The sequence below is a fragment of the Macrotis lagotis genome, chromosome 6 (genome assembly GCF_037893015.1).
Source record: "Macrotis lagotis isolate mMagLag1 chromosome 6, bilby.v1.9.chrom.fasta, whole genome shotgun sequence".
NCBI lineage: Eukaryota > Metazoa > Chordata > Mammalia > Peramelemorphia > Peramelidae > Macrotis > Macrotis lagotis.
In genome coordinates this window covers 96015964-96034767 of record NC_133663.1, presented here as the reverse complement: position 1 = coordinate 96034767, position 18804 = coordinate 96015964, and the positions used below count along the sequence as shown (strand labels likewise).

General features: G+C 34.0%; 1 protein-coding gene across 6 annotated transcripts in view; it reads left to right on the top strand.

The window, feature by feature from the left end:
- NAA16 (N-alpha-acetyltransferase 16, NatA auxiliary subunit) overlaps window positions 1-18804 on the top strand; it is a 168430-nt gene that overhangs the window by 52227 nt on the left and 97399 nt on the right. Inside the window, exon 10 of one of the 6 annotated variants that reach the window (XM_074191747.1) lies at window positions 14047-14171. The exons of 4 other annotated variants lie outside the window; for them this stretch is intronic. In XM_074191747.1, the coding sequence (XP_074047848.1) occupies window positions 14047-14055 (9 nt within the window). In that variant the 3' untranslated portion in view covers window positions 14056-14171. One more of the 6 variants, XM_074191746.1, reaches the window with a different exon arrangement.

Below are 18804 nucleotides of genomic sequence, written 5' to 3'. Positions count from 1 at the left end.
TCCTTTCTAATATTAGCTAATGTGTGAGATGGTACCTCAGAGATATTTTAATTTCTCTCTAATCATTAATGATTTAGAGCAGTTTTTCATATGACAATAGATAATTTTGATTTCTTTGTCTGAGAATTGCCTTTCCATATCCTTTGACTATTTATCAGTTGGGGAATGAGACCGAAGCAATTCTAAAGGATGCATGATGAAAAATGCTATGTTCCTTCAAAGAAAGAATGCTATTTTTCACTTTTCTGTGTGTGTTTGTGTGTGTGTGTGTTTTTCTTTGATCTTTTTTTCACAATATGATTGTTAGGTAAATATGTTTTGCTTGATTCTAGTTGTATAACTTATATCAGATTGCTTATCATCTTAGAAGAGGGGAAGTTATGAAGGGAGGAAGAAAATTAGAAATCCCAAATTTAAAAAAACAATAAATGTTAAAATTATCTATATGTGTAGTTGGAGAATAAATAAAATGTTATTTTATAAAATATTCAGATTTAGAACTGTTAACTTTCTGACTTAAATTTGTATCTTGCTGTGTTTGTTTTGTTCACTCCTTTTATTTTCTTTTGCCTTAAGCATTTTAGCCCTTTTTAATGAGCTCTTAATTTTAATTTTTTTAATAGTAAAAGCAATTTAATATCGATGTCTCAATTTTAGTGGTTTCAGTAGTTATTGTTTATCTTAATATTTGCTGAATAGAACCCTAGCATGGTAGGAAACTTGTTGTCAAACTGAGTCAAATATGACCCAAGTCAGATTAAAATGTAATTGGAAAATATTAAACAAAATAATTAAAAATACAATTAACATCGATAATTTTCCAAGTTTCTAATATGGGGTTCCAGGGATCCCTTCCTAATTGAGTTTGACATCTCTGAATATTGTAGCATATAGAGAGCTCGACTTGTCTCTAATACATTAATTGTCCTTGTTCTCACAGATTTTTTCTAAGTTTTTGTGAAACTTTCCCTTTTCATTTCTTTTTTAAAATTAAAATTTATTTTTATTAAAGATATTATTTGAGTTTTACATTTTCCCCCCAGTCTTGCTTCCCTCCCCCCCCCACAGAGAGCACTCTGTCAGTCTTTACTTTGTTTCCATGTTGTACATTGATCCAAATTGGGTGTGATGAGAGAGAAATCATATCCTTAAAGAGAAGTCTAAGAGGTAACAAGATCAGACAATAAGCTATCTGTTTTTTTTTTCTAAATTAAAGGGAATAGTCCTTGTACTTTGTTCAAACTCCACAGCTCCTTATCTGGATACAGATGGCACTCTCCTTTGCAGACAGCCCAAAATTGTTCCCGATTGTTGCCCTGGTGGAATGAGCCAGTCCTTCAAGGTTGAACATCATTCACATGTTGCTGTTAGGGTGTACGGTGTTTTTCTGGTTCTGCTCATCTCACTCAGCATCAGTTCATGCAAATCCCTCCAGGTTTCCCTGAAATCCTGTCCCTCCTGGTTTCTAATAGAACAATAGTGTTCCATGACATACATATACCACAGTTTGCTAAGCCATTCACCAATTGAAGGATATTTATTTGATTTCCAATTCTTTGCCACCACAAACAGGGCTGCTATAAATATTTTTGTACAAGTAATGTTTTTACCCTTTTTGTCATCTCTTCAGGGTATAGACCCAGTAGTGGTATTGCTGGGTCAAAGGGTATGCACATTTTTGTTGCCCTTTGGGCATAGTTCCAAATAGCTCTCCAGAAGGGTTGGATGAGTTCACAGCTCCACCAACAGTGTAATAGTGTCCCATTATTAAAGTAATTTTTTGGAATTTTGATTGGTAGGGCACTAAACAGATAGTTTAGTTTTGGTAGAATTGTCATTTTTATTATATTAGCTCTACCTATCCATGAGCAGTTGATATTTGCCCAGTTATTTAAATCTAATTTAATTGGTGTGAGTAGTGTTTTATAATTGTTTTCAAAAAGATTGTGAGTCTGTCTTGGCAAATAGACTCCCAAATATTTTATATTGTTTGAGGTTACTTTGAATGGGATTTCTCTTTCTAGCTCTTCCTGCTGTTTCTTGCTCGACATATATAGAAAAGTTGAGGATTTATGAGGGTTTATTTTATAACCTGCAACTTTGCTAAAATTGCTAATTGTTTCCAGTACTTTTTTAGATGTTTTCTTGGGATTCTCTAGGTAGACCATCATGTCATCTGCAAGAGTGAGAGTTTTGTCTCTTCCTTCCCAATTCTAATTCCTTTAATTTCTTTTTCTTCTCTAATTGCTGCTGCTAACATTTCTAATACAATATTAAATAGTAGTGGTGATAATGGGCATCTGTGTTTCACCCCTGATCTTATTGGGAATGCCTCTAGCCTCTCCCTATTGAATATAATGCTTGTTGATGGTTTCAGATAGATACTGCTAATTATTTTAAGGAACAGTCCATTTATTCCTACACTGTGTAGTGTTTTTAATAGGAATGGATGCTGTATTGTGTCAAAATCTTTTTCAGCATCTATTGATATGATCATATGATTTCTGATAGGTTTGTGTTGATATAATTGAGTATACTAACAGTTTTCCTAATATTGAGCCAACCCTGCATTCCTGGAATAAATCCTACTTGATCATAATATATTATCCTAGTGATGACTTGTAATCGTTTTGCTAAGATTTTATTTAGGATTTTTGCATCTATATTCATCAGGGAGATAGGTCTATAATTTTCTTTCTCTGTTTTAACTCTTCCTGGTTTATTTAACAGTACCATATTGGTTTCATAGAAAGAATTAGGCGAGTTCCATCTTTCCCTATTTTTCCAAAGAGTTTATATAGGATTGGAACCAATTGTTCCTTAAATGTTTGGTAGAATTCACTTGTGAATCCATCTGGCCCTGGAGATTTTTTTTTAGGGAGTTCAGTAATGGCTTGTTGAATTTCTTTTTCTGAGATAGGGTTGTTTAGGTATTTAATCTCTTTTTCATTTAACCTGGGCAACTTATATTTTTTGTAAATATTCATCCATTTCACTTAGATTATCAAATTTATTGGCATAGAGTTGGGCAAAATAATTTCAAATTACTTTAATTTCCTCCTCATTGGTGGTGAGTTCACCTTTTTCATTTATGATACTAGCAATTTAGTTTTCTTCTTTCTTTTTTTTAATCAAATTGACCAGAGGTTTATCAATTTTATTGGTTTTTTCATAATACCAACTTTTGGTTTTATTAATTCAATAGTTTTTTTTTTGCTTTCAATTTTATTAATTTCTCCTTTAATTTTTAGAATTTTTAATTTGGTACTTAATTGGGGATTTTTGATTTGTTCTTTCTCTAATTTTTTTAGTTGCATGTTTAGTTCATTGATTTCCTCTTTTTCCAATTTATTCATATAAGCAATTTAGAGCTATAATATATCCCCTGAGTGTTGCCCTTCTCATTTCTTATAGAAGAGTAGTACTTCATCCCAATATTTAGCTGTTCCCCAATCGATGTTAAACTCCTTGATTTCCAATTCTTTTCCACTCCAAAATGAGTTGCTATAAATATTTTTTGTACATGCAGATAATTTTTCTTTGATTCTCTTTGGACCTAATTGTGGTATTGCTGGCTCAAAGTTTTTAGTCCAAATTGTTTTTCAAAATGATTGGACCAGTTTACTGGTCTACCAGTTGTTCAATACTATATCTACTTTTCTCTCATCCCTAGTATTTTTCATTTCTGATAGTTGTGAGGTTTTTTTTACTTTAGTAGTGATTTAAAGCTTTTTTTCATATGACTACAGATATCTTTGATTCTTCCTTCTAAAAACTGCCAGTTTAGATTCTTTCACTATTTGTTAATTGGAGAATGGCTCTATCTTTTATAAATTTGACTCAGTTCTATATTTGAAAAATGAGATTTTTATCAAAGAAGTTTGCTATAAAATTTTGGATGTTATTTCATTGTCTGTGTTACCTTTTAGCAAAATGTAGTTATCCTCATTACTCTTTTAAATTAGGTCTATTTTTACTTTTGCTTTGAGATCACAATTGCAACCCCTGCCTTTTTTATTTTTTAAGTTCAACTGAAGCTTATTAAATTTTGCTGCAGTCCTTTATTTAAACTTTATATCTTTCTGTTTCAAATGTGTCTCTTGTAAACAATATATTGTTGGACATGCTTCCATTTTATGAGTGAGTTCATTTTATTCATATTCAGAGTTATGATTACTGTCTGTTCCCTGGATTCCATTTTCTTCTGTTTCTTATTTTCTCTCCTTTTAATCTTGTCCTTCCTCAAGTTTGTTTTGCTTCTAATCACTACCTCCCTACCCCCCTTTCTTTTATCCCCTTCTCCTCCTATTTACTTATTGGGTAAGTTATATTTTTATTTTCCTTTTTGAACCAATTCTAATGAGAGTGAGATTCATTGCCCTCCTCTCCCATTTTCTCCTTCATGTAAAATTTTTCCTTGCCCTCCTCTTTTATGTGAGAAAAATTTACCCATTATTTCTTCTTTCTTTCCCTTCTCTTCTCTCAGTTCATCTCTTTTTTACTCCTTCATTTTCTTTTGAGATCATTCTAAGATAATCAACTCACACCCATGCCCTCTTCTTTGTAAACTCCTTTTACTGTACTGATAATTCCCTTATAGCAATGCAAATATTTTAACTTTATTGATCCTTTATGTTTATTCTTTCATATTGCTTTTTAGGTTTTTGCAAGGCAAATGGGGTTAAGTGGCTTACCCAAGGCCACACAGCTAGGTAATTATTAAGTGTCTGAGACCGGATTTGAACCCAGGTACTCCTGACTCCAAGGCTGGTGCTTTATCCACTATGCCACTACGCCACCCCCATATTACTTTTTTATACTTTTTTGGAGTTTTCTGTTTGAATGTCAAATTTTTCTTTTCAATTGTGGATTGCTTGAATGTCCTCTATTTCATTAAATATCCATTTTTATGTCCTCTGAAAGATTATATTTAGTTTTGCTGGTTAGGTTATTCTTGGTTGTAATTTTAGCTCCTTTCCCCTATAGAATATAATATTCCAAGCCCTCTGCTCTGTTAATGTGGAAATCCATTTAATCTTATGTGATCCTGACCGTGGTTCCATGATATTTGAATTTTCTTCCTGACTGCTTAAAATATTTTCTCTTTGACCTGGGAATTGGGAGCTAGAATATTCCTTGGAGTTTTCATTTTGAGAAGAGATCAATGGATTCTTTCGATTTCTTTTTTACCATTGGGTCTAAGATATCAGGACTGTTTCTTGATAATTTTTTGAAATATGATGTCTGAATTTTTTTTTAATCATGGCTTCCAAGTAGTTCAATAATTCTTAAATTATCTCTCCTAAGTCTGTTTTCTAGGTTAGTTGTTTTTCCACTGAGATAGTTCACATTTTTTTTCTATTTTTCATCTTTTAGACTTAATTATTTCCTTTTTTTTTTAAAATGGATTTTGCAAGGCAAATGGGGTTAAGTGTCTTGCCCAAGGCCACACACCTAGGTAAGTATTAAATGTCTGAGGCTGGATTTGAACTCAGGTACTCGTGACTCCTGGGCCGGTGTTCTATGCACTGTACCACCTAGCCGCCCCGACTATTATTTCTTGATGTCTCATATAATCATTAGTTTCCACTTGACCAATTCCAATTTTAAAGGGATTGTTGTATTTGGTGAGTTTTTGTTATTTCCTTTTCCATATGGTCTATTCTGCTTTTTAAAGAGTCAACCCCCCCTTTTTTTTTTAGGTTTTTGCAAGGCAAACGGGGTTAAGTGGCTTGCCCAAAGCCACACAGCTAGGTAATTATTAAGTGTCTGAGACCGGATTTGAACCCAGGTGCTCCTGACTCCAGGGCTGGTGCTTTATCCACTACACCACCTAACTGCTCCCCCCCTTTTTTCCCCCTGTAAATTTTTGTGTTTCTTTCCTTGAGGTCCAGTTCCTTTTTTTTGTATTTTTTTTGTTTTTGTTTTTTTTTTTTGCAAGGCAAATGGGGTTAAGTGGCTTGCCCAAGGTCACACAGCTAGGTAATTATTAAGTGTCTGAGACCAGATTTGAACCCAGGTACTCCTGACTCCAGGGCCGGTGCTTTATCCACTGTGCCACCTAGCCACCCCTCTTTTTTTTTTTAAAGAGATAATTTTCTTTTTTTCTTGCTTAAGAATTTTATTTATTTAAGGCAACGGGGTTAAGTAATTTGCCTAATGTTACACAACTAGGCAATTATTAAGTATCTTTGGCTGGATTTAAACTTGAGTCCTCCTTACTCCAGGGCTGGTGCTCTATCCACTGGGCCACCTAGCTGCCCCAAAGAGATAATTTTCTTGTATTTTTTTGTTCCACTTACCAAATGATTGATTTTCTTTTCATAAATTTCTTTTATCACTCTCATTTCTTTTTTTTTTATTTTTTCCTCTACCACTCATTTCTTTAACTCTTCTAAGGTTTTTTTTTGTTTGACTTAAAAGTCAGTTTATTTTCTCTTTTTTTAAAAAATTTATTTTTCAGTTATGTGTAAAAATAATTTTATTTTTTTATTTTGTTTTATTTTTAGGTTTTTTGCAAGGCAATGGGGTTAAATGACTTGCCCAGGGCCACACATCTAGGTAATTATTAAGTGTCTGAGGCTGGATTTGAACTTAGGTACTCCTGACTTCAAGGCTAGTGCTCTATCCACTGTGCCACCTAGCCACCCCCAAGTAAAAATAATTTTAAACATTCATTTTTATAAAATTTACTCCCTCTCACCATTCCCTCCCCCCCATCTCTAAGATAAGTAAGTAATCTGAAATGGGTTATACATGACTAATCATGTTTTACATTTCCATAGTAGTCATGCTGTGAGACATTTCTTAACTTGATTGAGGTTTTGTTTGTAGCAGTTTTCACATTATAGTCTTCTTAGTTTATGTATTGGTTTTTTCTGCTACCAAAGAAGCTTTTTATTGTCAAACTCTTCTTTCCTTCCTTCCCTTCTTCCTACCTCCCCTTCCCTCTCTTTTTCTTCCTTCTCTCTCTCTCTCTCTCTCTCTCTCTCTCTCTCTCTCATTTCTTTTTTTTTTTGATGTCTTCAAAGTTTAAGTTAATGAGGATTTCAGTCATACATTTTTTCAATTCTGGGCATTAAAGTACTTTATTAAATAAATTTGGTAAAGCAAGGTCTCACAAAGGACCACTGGGCATAGAAGGGAAAGGGAATAAAGCTATAGGACTTAGGGCTTATCATAGACTAGTGGGTGACTAGGGCCCCCACTCTGGAGTAGGAAATTAAGAAGATGTAGTAAGCCATCCCTGGGAATACTTTCTCCCATTCCTGAGTGATTCCAGCTCCAAGGGTGCCTCCTTTTCCCTCAATAGTAAAGAAACTGTGGTATCCCATTAGCAGCCAAGTTTCAGTTATGCCAACTTTGTCCATACATTAACCCTATTGAAGCCACATTGCCAGGTTGTGCCCTAGTACTTATCTTGTCCTTTTTAAGAACAATAAATGGAGATGCTTCAGGTCACACCACAAGAAAGTGGCTAGGCTTTTTTCCTTCTTTTCCATTATATTATTCTGCCTCTCTGGAAAGGCAGAAGAAGAGAGATGGGGTTGAGGAATGAAGGCTGGGGCTCAACCCTCAGAACACCTCAATGCTCCATGGCTCAGCCTCTACTTCTTGGGTAAGGTCATGGATCAGGATGGGGACTTCGTTTTGTGACATCTGTAACTAGGGGCGATCAGAAATATTTCCCCAATTCAGATTCACTGGGGTTTTTCCCTTCAGGGCTGGTCAGGGGATCTAATTGCCTGGGACTTAGTACAGCAATTGGGGGCAAATCCAGGGAAGGGAGCAAGGGAGTAACTTTAATACCCCCACCCTGACACACAAATATAAGGGTATAGCTAGTGGTACAGCTGTAAGCCTGTGAGCTCAGAGAGGGAACCTAAAAACTTCAACAATAGATTTTAGGGGGGGATAGGCTATAAATTTCACTGCTTACCCCAAGGGAAAACTTTTGGCTTTGCTAGGATTCCCTATTAAATCACTTCCACAGAAACAAAAATTTAGAGATGGACAGGACTTTCAAAGCCATTTGATCTCATCTTACAGTTGAAGAAACTGAGGCCCAGAGGTAGTGACTTTTCCAACTTTCTGATACTTGTACGTAACTGGAAGAGTTAGGATTTGAACCATACATATTGTGATGACTCTCCTTGAGGGGTGATCCAAAGGAGAAGTCATCTGCTATGTGAAGAAGAACACAAGGGATAACCAAAGAGGATGGGAGATGGGAGATGCATTCCTGGGGCTTTAGTAATTGAGTGTAGCAACTCTCCCTGGGTTGAATGTGGATGATTTGGTCTGGAGTTTTATCCTGGGACAGAGGAGAAGAGAGATTTGTATGTAGGTCAGTGTAACTGTACATCTGTCTTTCTCTGTGGGTCTGTGTCTCCATGTCTGTGTCTCTTCTGTTCAGTGTGTTTCAGTGTGTGCCTGTCACTCTGGTAATGTTGTCTCTCTGAGACTCAGAATGGGTCCATCTGTCCTTGTGTGTGCATATCTATATCTATTGGTACATGTGTACCCAGAGGCCTGCTCTGGTGATTTAAGCTGAGAAGTCAGAGGTTTCTGGGTAGTGGAGGGCTCCTAGAGAAGGCATCCAGCAGACTTGTGCTATTTGCGCTTGTAGATGTAGTATCCGGCAATATAGTTGAAGATGAAGATGACCCAGAACAGAATGATTCTGCCTACCACCTTCATGACGATGCCCAGCTTCCCAGATGCACTCATAGCCCAAGCTTTCCAAGGCTGATACATTCATGCGGACCTTGTTCTGGCTGTCGTTCGTGTGCTGTACTGGACAGCACTCTCCTGGGACTCCATTCTTTTGAGGTGGGAGGGAGAGAGCTGGGCTCCAGGGGGCAGGTCAAGGTCTGGTTCTGCAGCTCTGGGGGCTCCAGAGTGAATGTGGGATGCAGGGGTGCTGTTCTTTGCTCCCCCTCACCTGCAGCTCTCCCCTAGAGCTCCCACCTACCCCCCCCCCCCCCAGACCCCTGGCTCTGGGGCTTGTATACCCAGTCCTTCAATTTGTCTCTGGCCTTTGGCAGAAGTAGCTATGGGGCATCTTGCAAGGCCAGGAGTTGAGGTGCTTGGGCTTTCTCTCTCATTCCTTGACTTTGAACTTTAAAGTTGGACTGTGTTCATCCTGGAGGTGGGAAGGCACAGTCCTAAGTTTTATGCTTTTTTTGTGCTGCCATTTGCAGGGCTAGTTCTTGGGGTCTGCAAGTTTTTGGTGTTCCTAGGAGAGATATGGTCATTGCTTTTCTGCTCTGTGCTCTGGTTTTTTCACTCGGGAAGAGCCCCACATGCCCTGCAGTCACGAATATCTGGTCTCTCTCTTTGCTTTGGAAATGTGATTTCTGAGTCCTTGGTCCCTTGTGATTGATCCTTAGCACTCCTTTCAGCCTTTGGACTCTGACCTTAAGAACTGTCAATCAAGGCCAGCAAAAAGTCCCTCTTAATCTCTTTCTGACCAATTGTCTAATACCCCGACCTTCTGTGGGCCAAGAGCTTCTAAAGCTATTGCTGCTGCCCCAGTTGTCACAAATGTCTCTTGCTGACCACCTAAGTTTTCTTAGGCTTGGAAAAATTGAGTTTCCCTTGGCCTTTTGTTCACTCTGTCGCTTCAAAATTTGATTTGAGTTATTGTTTAAAAGTTATTTGGAGGGGAATGTTGAGAAAATTTAGCTGAGTTGCTTCTTTTTTTTGTTTTTTTTGCAAGGCAGTCTGGTTAAGTGACTTGCCCAAGGTCACACAGCTAGGCAAATAAGTGTCTGAGACTGGATTTGAACTCAGGTACTTCTGACTTCAGGGCCCTGGCTGTATCCACTATACTACCTAGCTGCCCAGCTGAGTTGCTTCTAATCCTCTTCCTTGGCTTCTTCCCCTTTTGTTAGATGCCATGTTAATGGAAAAAAAAGGGCAGTTTTTATTTTAAAAAGTTATTTTATTTGTGGGATACAGAGCTTTTAATCTGTTATGAATTCATCATACTTTGATTTTTTTTTTTTTAGGTTTTTGCAAGGCAATGGGGTTAAGTAGCTTGCCCAAGGCCACACAGCTAGGTAATTATTAAGTGTCTGAGTCCGGGTTTGAACTCAGGTACTCCTGACTCCAGGGCCCGTGCTCTATCCACTGTGCAACCTAGCTACCCCATAAAATTTTTCTTATCTTATTTGTACCATATTTTATTTGGGGACGGTTGGGAGGGGGAAGGAATAAAAATAATTAAAGTTGAACTTCTCAAGATAGAACCTGGTATGCTGATGACCTCATATGCTGAGTTTATTTATCTTTAGTCATGGCAAAATCCCGCCATAAAAGAGAAAGAAACTTTTTTTTATTTCTTTAGGGTAAAGTGACTTGCCCAAGTTCACACAGCTAAGTGATTATTAAGTGTATGAGTCCAGATTTGAACTCAGGTCCTCCTGACTCCAGGGCTGGTGCTCTATACACTGACCTAGCTGGCCTTTAGAATTCATTTTTCAAGATTTTTAGTTTCAGTGTTTTTTCCTCTTCTTTCCCTCTTCCTAAAATGTTAAGCATTTTGCTTTAGATTTTTTTATATATACAGTCATGTAAAACATTTCCATATTAATCACAGTTGTGAAAGAAACAGAACAAAAGGCAAAAAAAAAAACCCATGAAAAATTAAGTAAGCATGTTTCAATCTGCATTCAGAGACTATAGTTCTTTCTCTGGATATGGATAGCATTTTCCATCATGTAATTGTCTTAGATCATTGTATTGTTGATAAGGGGTTAAGTCATTCATAGTTGATCATCATGAAGTTGCTGTTACTTTTCATAATATTTTCCTGGTTCTATTCATTTCACTTTGTATCAGTTCATATAAATCTTTTCAGGTTTTTCTGCTCATCATTTCTTATTATACAATAGTATTCCATTATATTCATATACTATCACTTGTTCAGCCATTACTCAATTGACGGGCATTCCCTTTATTACCAATTTTTTGCCACAACGTAAAGAGCTACTGTAAATATTTTTTCCTGTTTTATGGTCTCTTTTGAGGGCACACCTAATAATAATATTGCTGGATCAAAGGTTATGCACAGTTTAATATATCCATTCATTTTTTGGGATACAGACTGACTTATAGGGGCTAGCCCTGCTAGTATCAGTTTTACCAGACTAATGCTTAAAGGCTAACTCTTTCATATTTAGAGATAAATTAGATGATCAAATATATAAACAATTACTTCTATCTAGAGTGTTAATATTGTATCTATTCCCAACTTTGTCATCAGGAAATTTATTACCACAGTTTTCAATTATTGGTAAAAAGTTTTGGATACTTTTGATACATACTTTCGAATGGTAGAATTATAGATGGTATAATTTTTTTTTTTTACGTTTTTGCAAGGCAAATGGGATTAAGTAGCTAAGCCATCTAGCCACCCCTACACCTCTTAGTCTTTAAGATACCATTAAGATACTTATTTTTAATTTAGTAGAGGTTGAATTATCTTTTTCTGTACAGGACCACACTTAATTCTTCAAAAATCAATTTCATAATATTTTTAGTATCGTAACTTTCTTTTGAGGTCTCAATAAACCTTTGCAAATAATTTAATAACTATTTGTTGTAGTATAAATTCTTGTTAGACTTTTCTGCCTAAGACCATATTTATAAGCCTCACCTTTTTATGAATTTTGCACAAATATAAAAGCCCATTTTAACAATTCAGGATATTGTATATAGATAGGGATATGACCTGAAATATTAGAAAAGTTTTCTTTGGGCAGTTGACTTTTCCTAATTTTCCAGAACCTTTTTGAAAATCTTTCTTTCCTCAGAAGGGTGATGAAGGAGAAAGTAGATACATCAGTATAATTCTGTTATTACTCAGTCTAAAAAGAAAGCTCTCAAAAGTCAGGTTCTTCATATGCTACCATCATATGAAACCATTTTTGATATTTATATTCTATTTTGCTATCTAGTTAATGTGTGCTGATATTGAGCACTTGTTACTAAATCTGTAGTAAATTGCTTATTCTTATAATTTTGAGTTTTTCTTTTGAAATTTAGAAGATATTTGTATTGAAAACATGTAAATGAAAATTTGTGCAAAAATGTTGATTGGATTATCAATAGTAATTATGGTTTTGAAAATTAATAAAACTGAAGTTTTCAAAACTTTCTCATTTTTTGGTGCATTCATAAATCTACCTAGTTAAAAAATAAATTAATTTTTACCTGGCAGAGAAAAAGTCTTTAAATTTATATCTGAAATAGATTAAAATTCACTTGAATCTTATGTATTTTTTGCTTTTGTCAGTGAATACCAAGACTTTTAGAATTGGAAGAGATCCTTTAGAATCTTTCTAAGTTATTTAGTCCAAACTTTTCATGAAACAGTTGCTATGTTATTTTTTTCCCTCTTTTTTGTAAATGCCTTTTCTTTCTTTTTTTCTTTGTTTTTTTTGCAAGGCAATGGGGTTAAGTGACTTGCCCAAGGTCACACGGTTAGGTAATTTTTAAGTGTCTGAGGCTGAATTTGAACTCAGGTTTTCCTGACTCCAGGTCTGGTGTTCTATCCACTGTGCCACCTATCTGCCCCTGTTATGTCATTTTAAAACAATTGGCTAACATCCACTTAAACATTTCTAATTGATTGGACATTCATAGTCCTGAAATTTTAGTTTCAATTAGTTCAACACTAAAACTCAAAATGTTCTTAACTTAAATTGTTCATTTATGGCAAAATACATGATAGCTTCCTTATATTTAATCTTATATTCTATATTGACTAGAAATTATTTACTTTTAATATTTTCCTTTTGACTTTTTCTTTTAAAGAAATTTGCATATAATTTATCTTAATTTCAAATTTAACTTTTCTTGGCTAAGTTTTCTTTCTTTATTTTTTTTTTTTTGTAAGGCAAACGGGGTTAAGTGGCTCGCCCAGGGCCACACAGCTAGGTAATTTATTAAGTGTCTGAGACCGGATTTGAACCCAGGTACTCCTGACTCCAGGGCCGGTGCTTTATCCACTATGCCATCTAGCTGCCCCTGGCTAAGTTTTCTTTAATGGCCTTGATTTTTATCATTTGTTAGTTTCTTAATGGGCAAAATTTGTTTATTTCTGACAAATAGGAATATCAAATATAAAATAATTTCCATAATTTATAATGTATGCTAATTAGAATTTCTTTATAATATATTTTAATTGAATTTTTTAAACTTCCGTTTTACATCAAAACTTTAATAAAATTAAAGGTAATTTTTTATTGCTCCCATATATTCATTAAAGTAAAAATGAAAATAAGATGTTTTGGGTAGGTTTTAATTTTGATCTTCTTTATAGTGTCTCTTTAATAATATATACTTCTTGGGATATCAATTTTGTACAAAGTAAAGTCATTTAGACTCCATACATAGCACCTGCTCTATGCATTTCTCTCTTGCCTTTTTTGTACATTCCTAAATTCTTTTTTTCCTAAATTTTTTGTATCTCCATGTTTAATGTCTGCTGAATTGATTGAGAAACATTAGTTTATGATTGGCAAGGCTAATGACTTTGGGTTTTTTTGTAAGATCAGAGTTGTAGTATTTATCGTGCATGTTATCTAGTTAAACTTATTCATTACTTTCACTTCTTTTAACTAGAAATTATAATTTTTCCTTTAGTGTTCATAAAACAGTTGAATTTTTTATAATTCCAAGAAAACAAGCAGTTTTTTCCTTGGTGAGGATCCAACAAGATAATTTTTTTTTTTTAAATTTTTTCAGGGAACAACATTTTATTTATTTTTCCTATATATGCAATGGTAGTTTTCAACAATTGTTTTTTTAAGTTTTAAGTTTTTCATTTTTTCCCCTTCTCCCTTCCCTCTCCCTTCCTCCTGACAGAATGAAACCTAATATAGGCCATACATATATCACCAATGAAGTTAGTTTTTAAATTTCAGTTTTCACTTATTTTTTGAAAGTATTCATTAGTTTTCCTGTACTTCCTCTCACTTATGAGTGTGAGACTCTTGAGAGAAGTCAACATCAAGGTTTGCGTCGGTTGTGTTGCAGGTGCGTTGATTCCTTTGAAGCTCGACATCAGCGCACATGTGCTCTGTATGTAACTTAAAACAACATGGAAGCTCTGAGAATACTTTGTCTGACTGGATGAAGCGTCAGATGTCTCAAAAGAGATGTTTAAGGCTGTCTACAGGAAGGTAGGCTGTTTCCTCTGAAGACCTTTGTTTATCATATCTTAGAAAGAATGAATTTTTTTTTTTTTAGTTTTTTTGTTTTGCAAGGCAAATGGGGTTAAGTGGCTTGCCCAAGGCCACACAGCTAGGTAATTATTAAGTATCTGAGATCGGATTTGAACCCAGGTACTCCTGACTCCAGGGCTGGTGCTTTATCCGCTGCGCCACCTAGCCGCCCTGAAAGAATGAATTTCATTCTATTCTTGATTGAAATATTTCAAGATTATTAGTCAGTTTTTATTGAACATTTATATTTTAATGCTCTTTAGATACTATTAACTAATCATAGAATATATATTGAAAAGGTTACAGAAGTTTAACATCTTTCTACTCTTCCACTTTTTCCTTTCACTGCAGAAATATGCAAATGGTCTGAATCATGTCAGAATATTTTAATGGGAACAATTGTACTGGTTGACCATTGTAACAGATGAAGTAGTTATAGATTAGGAAGAGACCTGTGTTCTAAGCTTGTATATACCCATTGTATTGTATTTTGTATAACTTGGGAACAGTTCTCATAATTTGGGTTATTTTTTTTTTATCTGTCTCCTTTTGGTAGCTAGAGTGCTGGATCTAGAGTCAGGAAGACTTGGGCTCAAATCCTGTCACTGATACTTATTTGTTAATCTTTTCATCTCATTTGTTAAATGAGAAGGTTTGACTAGATGGGTCTTTTAGGTCCCCTCAACTCTAAATCTGTGATTTTATTAATTTCATGAGGGAAATTATGAGACTGAAACTCAAGAGAATTAAAAAGTTTAAATAAAAATTTATAGTATCATTACAATAGCTACATGCATAAATAAAATGCAAAAATAGAATGGAAGTTTATACTTCTCTTTAAAAATACTTAAATTTCATATTCTTAAAAAAAGCCAGGAAAGTTCTAGAAGATAATAGAAGAGAAATATTTTTCTAGAAAAATGATTGTATTAATTCATTACAATGAAAGAAATTTTTCTTCTAGATAAAATGAGAAAGGTAATCTTATAAATATTACTCATTTTTCTTGCTTTATTGTAAATGTTTAGTAAATAGTTGCTGAATACAGTGAATGGCATACACTTTAGGATTATGAAGAATTAATAACATTTGTGTGTGTTTAGGAAAAAATACACAGTATTTTATATGTTGTTTGAAATACTAAGCAGAGTACCAAGTTAAATTGATATAAATTGATATAAATACTGGAATATCTTATATATAGAAAGAAATATAATTCACATTTTTTGGAGTTAGGTAAGATCCAGTAAGCAATTCAAATAATTCCTCAAATTTACCTCTCCCTCCAATAAGTCTGCTACTAAAGCTGCTAGAGATTTACTTTGTTTTTTACTTTTAATTTGTTTTGCACTTAATTGTTAAAAGATTTAGCATAATATTTAATAATTTAACTTTAAATAAATTTTCATTTATACCTCTTGATTTTATTCTAAATATTTTATTAAATGATTTTTAAAATCTTTCATATTGTCCTGAAATTAAGGATTTATTTTTAAGTTAACTTTTATTTTTAATTTCAATTTAATACATTTTATTAATTAAATAATACAAAAGTAAAATTTTAAAAAAAGGATGAGAAAATTTGCATCAGAAATTAGCTTTGTAATTGTAGTTAACAATTGTAATGCTGACCCCAGTGAACATGAAAGTTGATTTTTTTATTCTTATTTTTGTACAAATGATGTTTTTTTATACATTACTAAAATATTCTTGTTTAAAAGTAGACATAATACTCCCTCCTCCCAAAAAACATAGACCCGCATGAGCGATAAAGGAAAAAGAAAAAAAATTAAAATAAAAAATAATAATACTTTGCCTATGATCCCAAGAAGGATCAAAACACTCATTCTGAAGATGAGGAAGTACAAGTTCCTGCATCTAAAGACTCCAAGAAAAACAGAAATTGAGCTGAGGCTATGACAGAGCTCAAAAAAGACTTTGAAAATCAAGTGAGGGAGGGAGAGAGAAGAAAAATTGGGTAAAGAAATGAGAGAGATGCAGGAAAAACCTGAAAAAGAAGTCAGCAGCTTATTCAAGGAGATCCAAAAAAATGTTCAAAGTCAATTTAAAAAAAAATTTATTTAATTTATGTAACAAAACAATAATTTCCATAACATAGTACAACACAAATGTTCATTGCATATGAAAATGCAAGTCCAGAATGATCAGTAACATTTTATGTATGTCCAGCTGTTCTGTGTTTTTGTGGGGGGGAAAGACATTAGAATCGCATTCCAGATGAACAGACATTCCTCTAAGCATAAATAGCTCTGATATCAGGGTTTTTGAATTCCCAGTAGATGGCAATGTTGTTTCATAAAGCACAATGGAATGAAAAGAATTTAGTGTTTGTTAGTAGAGATATCTGCCCTACCCTCTTGTTTTATAGATAAGGAAACTAAAGCCAAATGAAATATAACATCTTTAAATTTCTATACTGATAAATAAAGATTTTATGAGATTAAAATAATTATTAGGAATCATAAATAAGGAAGTTTTTTAAAAAGGCATTAGATTTGTTTCTTTTTATCCTTTCTAGATTCCTTTTAAAAACCAAATTTTAAGCCAGCCATCTTACTCAGTAAGTTGGTAGAACTAAACCTCTTTTCATTATCACATTTTGCCTTTAATGGTTATGTTTTCGTAAAAGTCAGTTGTATTTTTGTCCTTTTCTATAGATGTTTAAGTTGAAATAGAAGCCAAAACCAGGGTCCTTTCATACCCAAATAGCAAAAATATTGTAAGCATGGATCACAATAAAAATCTAGATTTTTAGCCATGCCAGGCAGTCAGGGTAATAAAAATATCTGTGAAGTTAATAAAATGTGTGGTGGCTGGAGAATTATTGCTCTTCTGTTTTGGTATCAGTCTGAAGATCCTCAGCTTCTCTTTAGAATTATATTTGTGCATTTGTTAGGAGGTAAGAAGAGGTTTCAGAGCTCTAAGAAAGTATTTCATACTACTTGCATCCTTTCAAACAATTCAACCACCTTTGGGTCTAAAATTGCAACTTTAGTTGAGTTCACATTCACTAAATTAATATTTATAACTGCTTAGAATAAAATCAAATGTATGTTGGTGGAGGTTTCAAGATAGCCAAGGGATTTTAAAGTTGGACTTCAGTTGAGGTGCAGAAATCTACTGTTTTCGGTGAGGAAAGATCTTCATTTAGTACTAAAACAGGAGTAATGAATTTCTTTGTGTTAGAATACAAGGGAAAATCTTTGTGTGAGACAGATAAAGGAACTTTATTTTTCATGAAAAGTAAGATAGAGTAGAAAGAACATTGGACCTTGTTCCCAATATGACACACAGTTAAGAAGAAATCATTTATTGAGCCTAATTTTTCTCACCTGTATAGTTTGTCAGTGTTTTAGGTACTTTGGAGAGCTCCTTCCAAAAAAAAAAGATGTAAGAAGCTACATAACTATGAGCTAATATGCAGCTGCTTCAGAGTTGTTGTCAGGAAAACAACTAAACATGAATCAGAAACTTTTTTTTTTTTAGGTTTTTGCAAGGCAATGGGGTTAAGTGGCTTGCCCAAGGCCACATGGCTAGGTAATTATTAAGTGTCTGAGGCCAGATTTGAACTCAGGTACTCCTGACTCCAGAGCCGGTGCTCTGTCCACTGAGCCACCTAGCCACCCCTCAGAAACCTTTAAGAAACTACAAAAATTTGGATTGAAAATACTTCAGAATTATCATAGGAAAGATGATTAATACATCCTAAACCTTAAAAAGCAACAAAAAAATGAGTTGAAAGGGATTTTATCAATTCCTAAAGTATTTATGATTTCCTTGGTAAAGTTTTCCCCCTCACTAATTTAAATCAATTCTTCTATAACTTATTAGAGATGTTCTTTCAGAATTAAGTATGAGGGGAAAATATATACAACTAAGTAAGGAACTTCTTTTGTTTACATAAATACCGAGACACAAACCTTCCTAAGCTCACACTTTGCTTATGTAGATTTTTAGAACTCAATATTATCTTCTTACAACATTGAGTTATTGATTAGAGTTGTATTTTGAAGAACAAATAGGAAATTAATTGAATTACTTGAATTAATTAAAACATGAATAAGTTTTCATTGTGTTTTTCCTGACTTTCTACTACTTCCCAATCTTTTATTTTTTTCCTTAGCTAAATATCTTTACGTGATCCTTACATGAAATGGTTCCAAGTCATCCTCATCATCCTGATTACTGTTTTCTGGAGACTTTTTAGTTCCAAGGTCCTTCCAAATATGTGATACTCAAAAATGAACATTAAACTATAATGATACTATGCTTTTTTGCTTCTGAGTACTATGCATCTATTAATGTAGCCATAGATTACATTTTTTTGACTATTTCACAGTGATTAATCATAGTGAGCTTTGCTCTGAAAACTTCTGTGGTTTTGTTCACCTGAAATTTCCTTTACATCCCTTAACTTCCCTTTTCCTCTGCCTCCTAAAATTCAGTAACCTGCTCCTTTTTTCTTACCCCAGCTATGTTCACAAGAATGTCCTGTTTTCCTAATTAGAATCTGCCATTTCCCTATCTGTAGCCTATCATTCTATCTTTT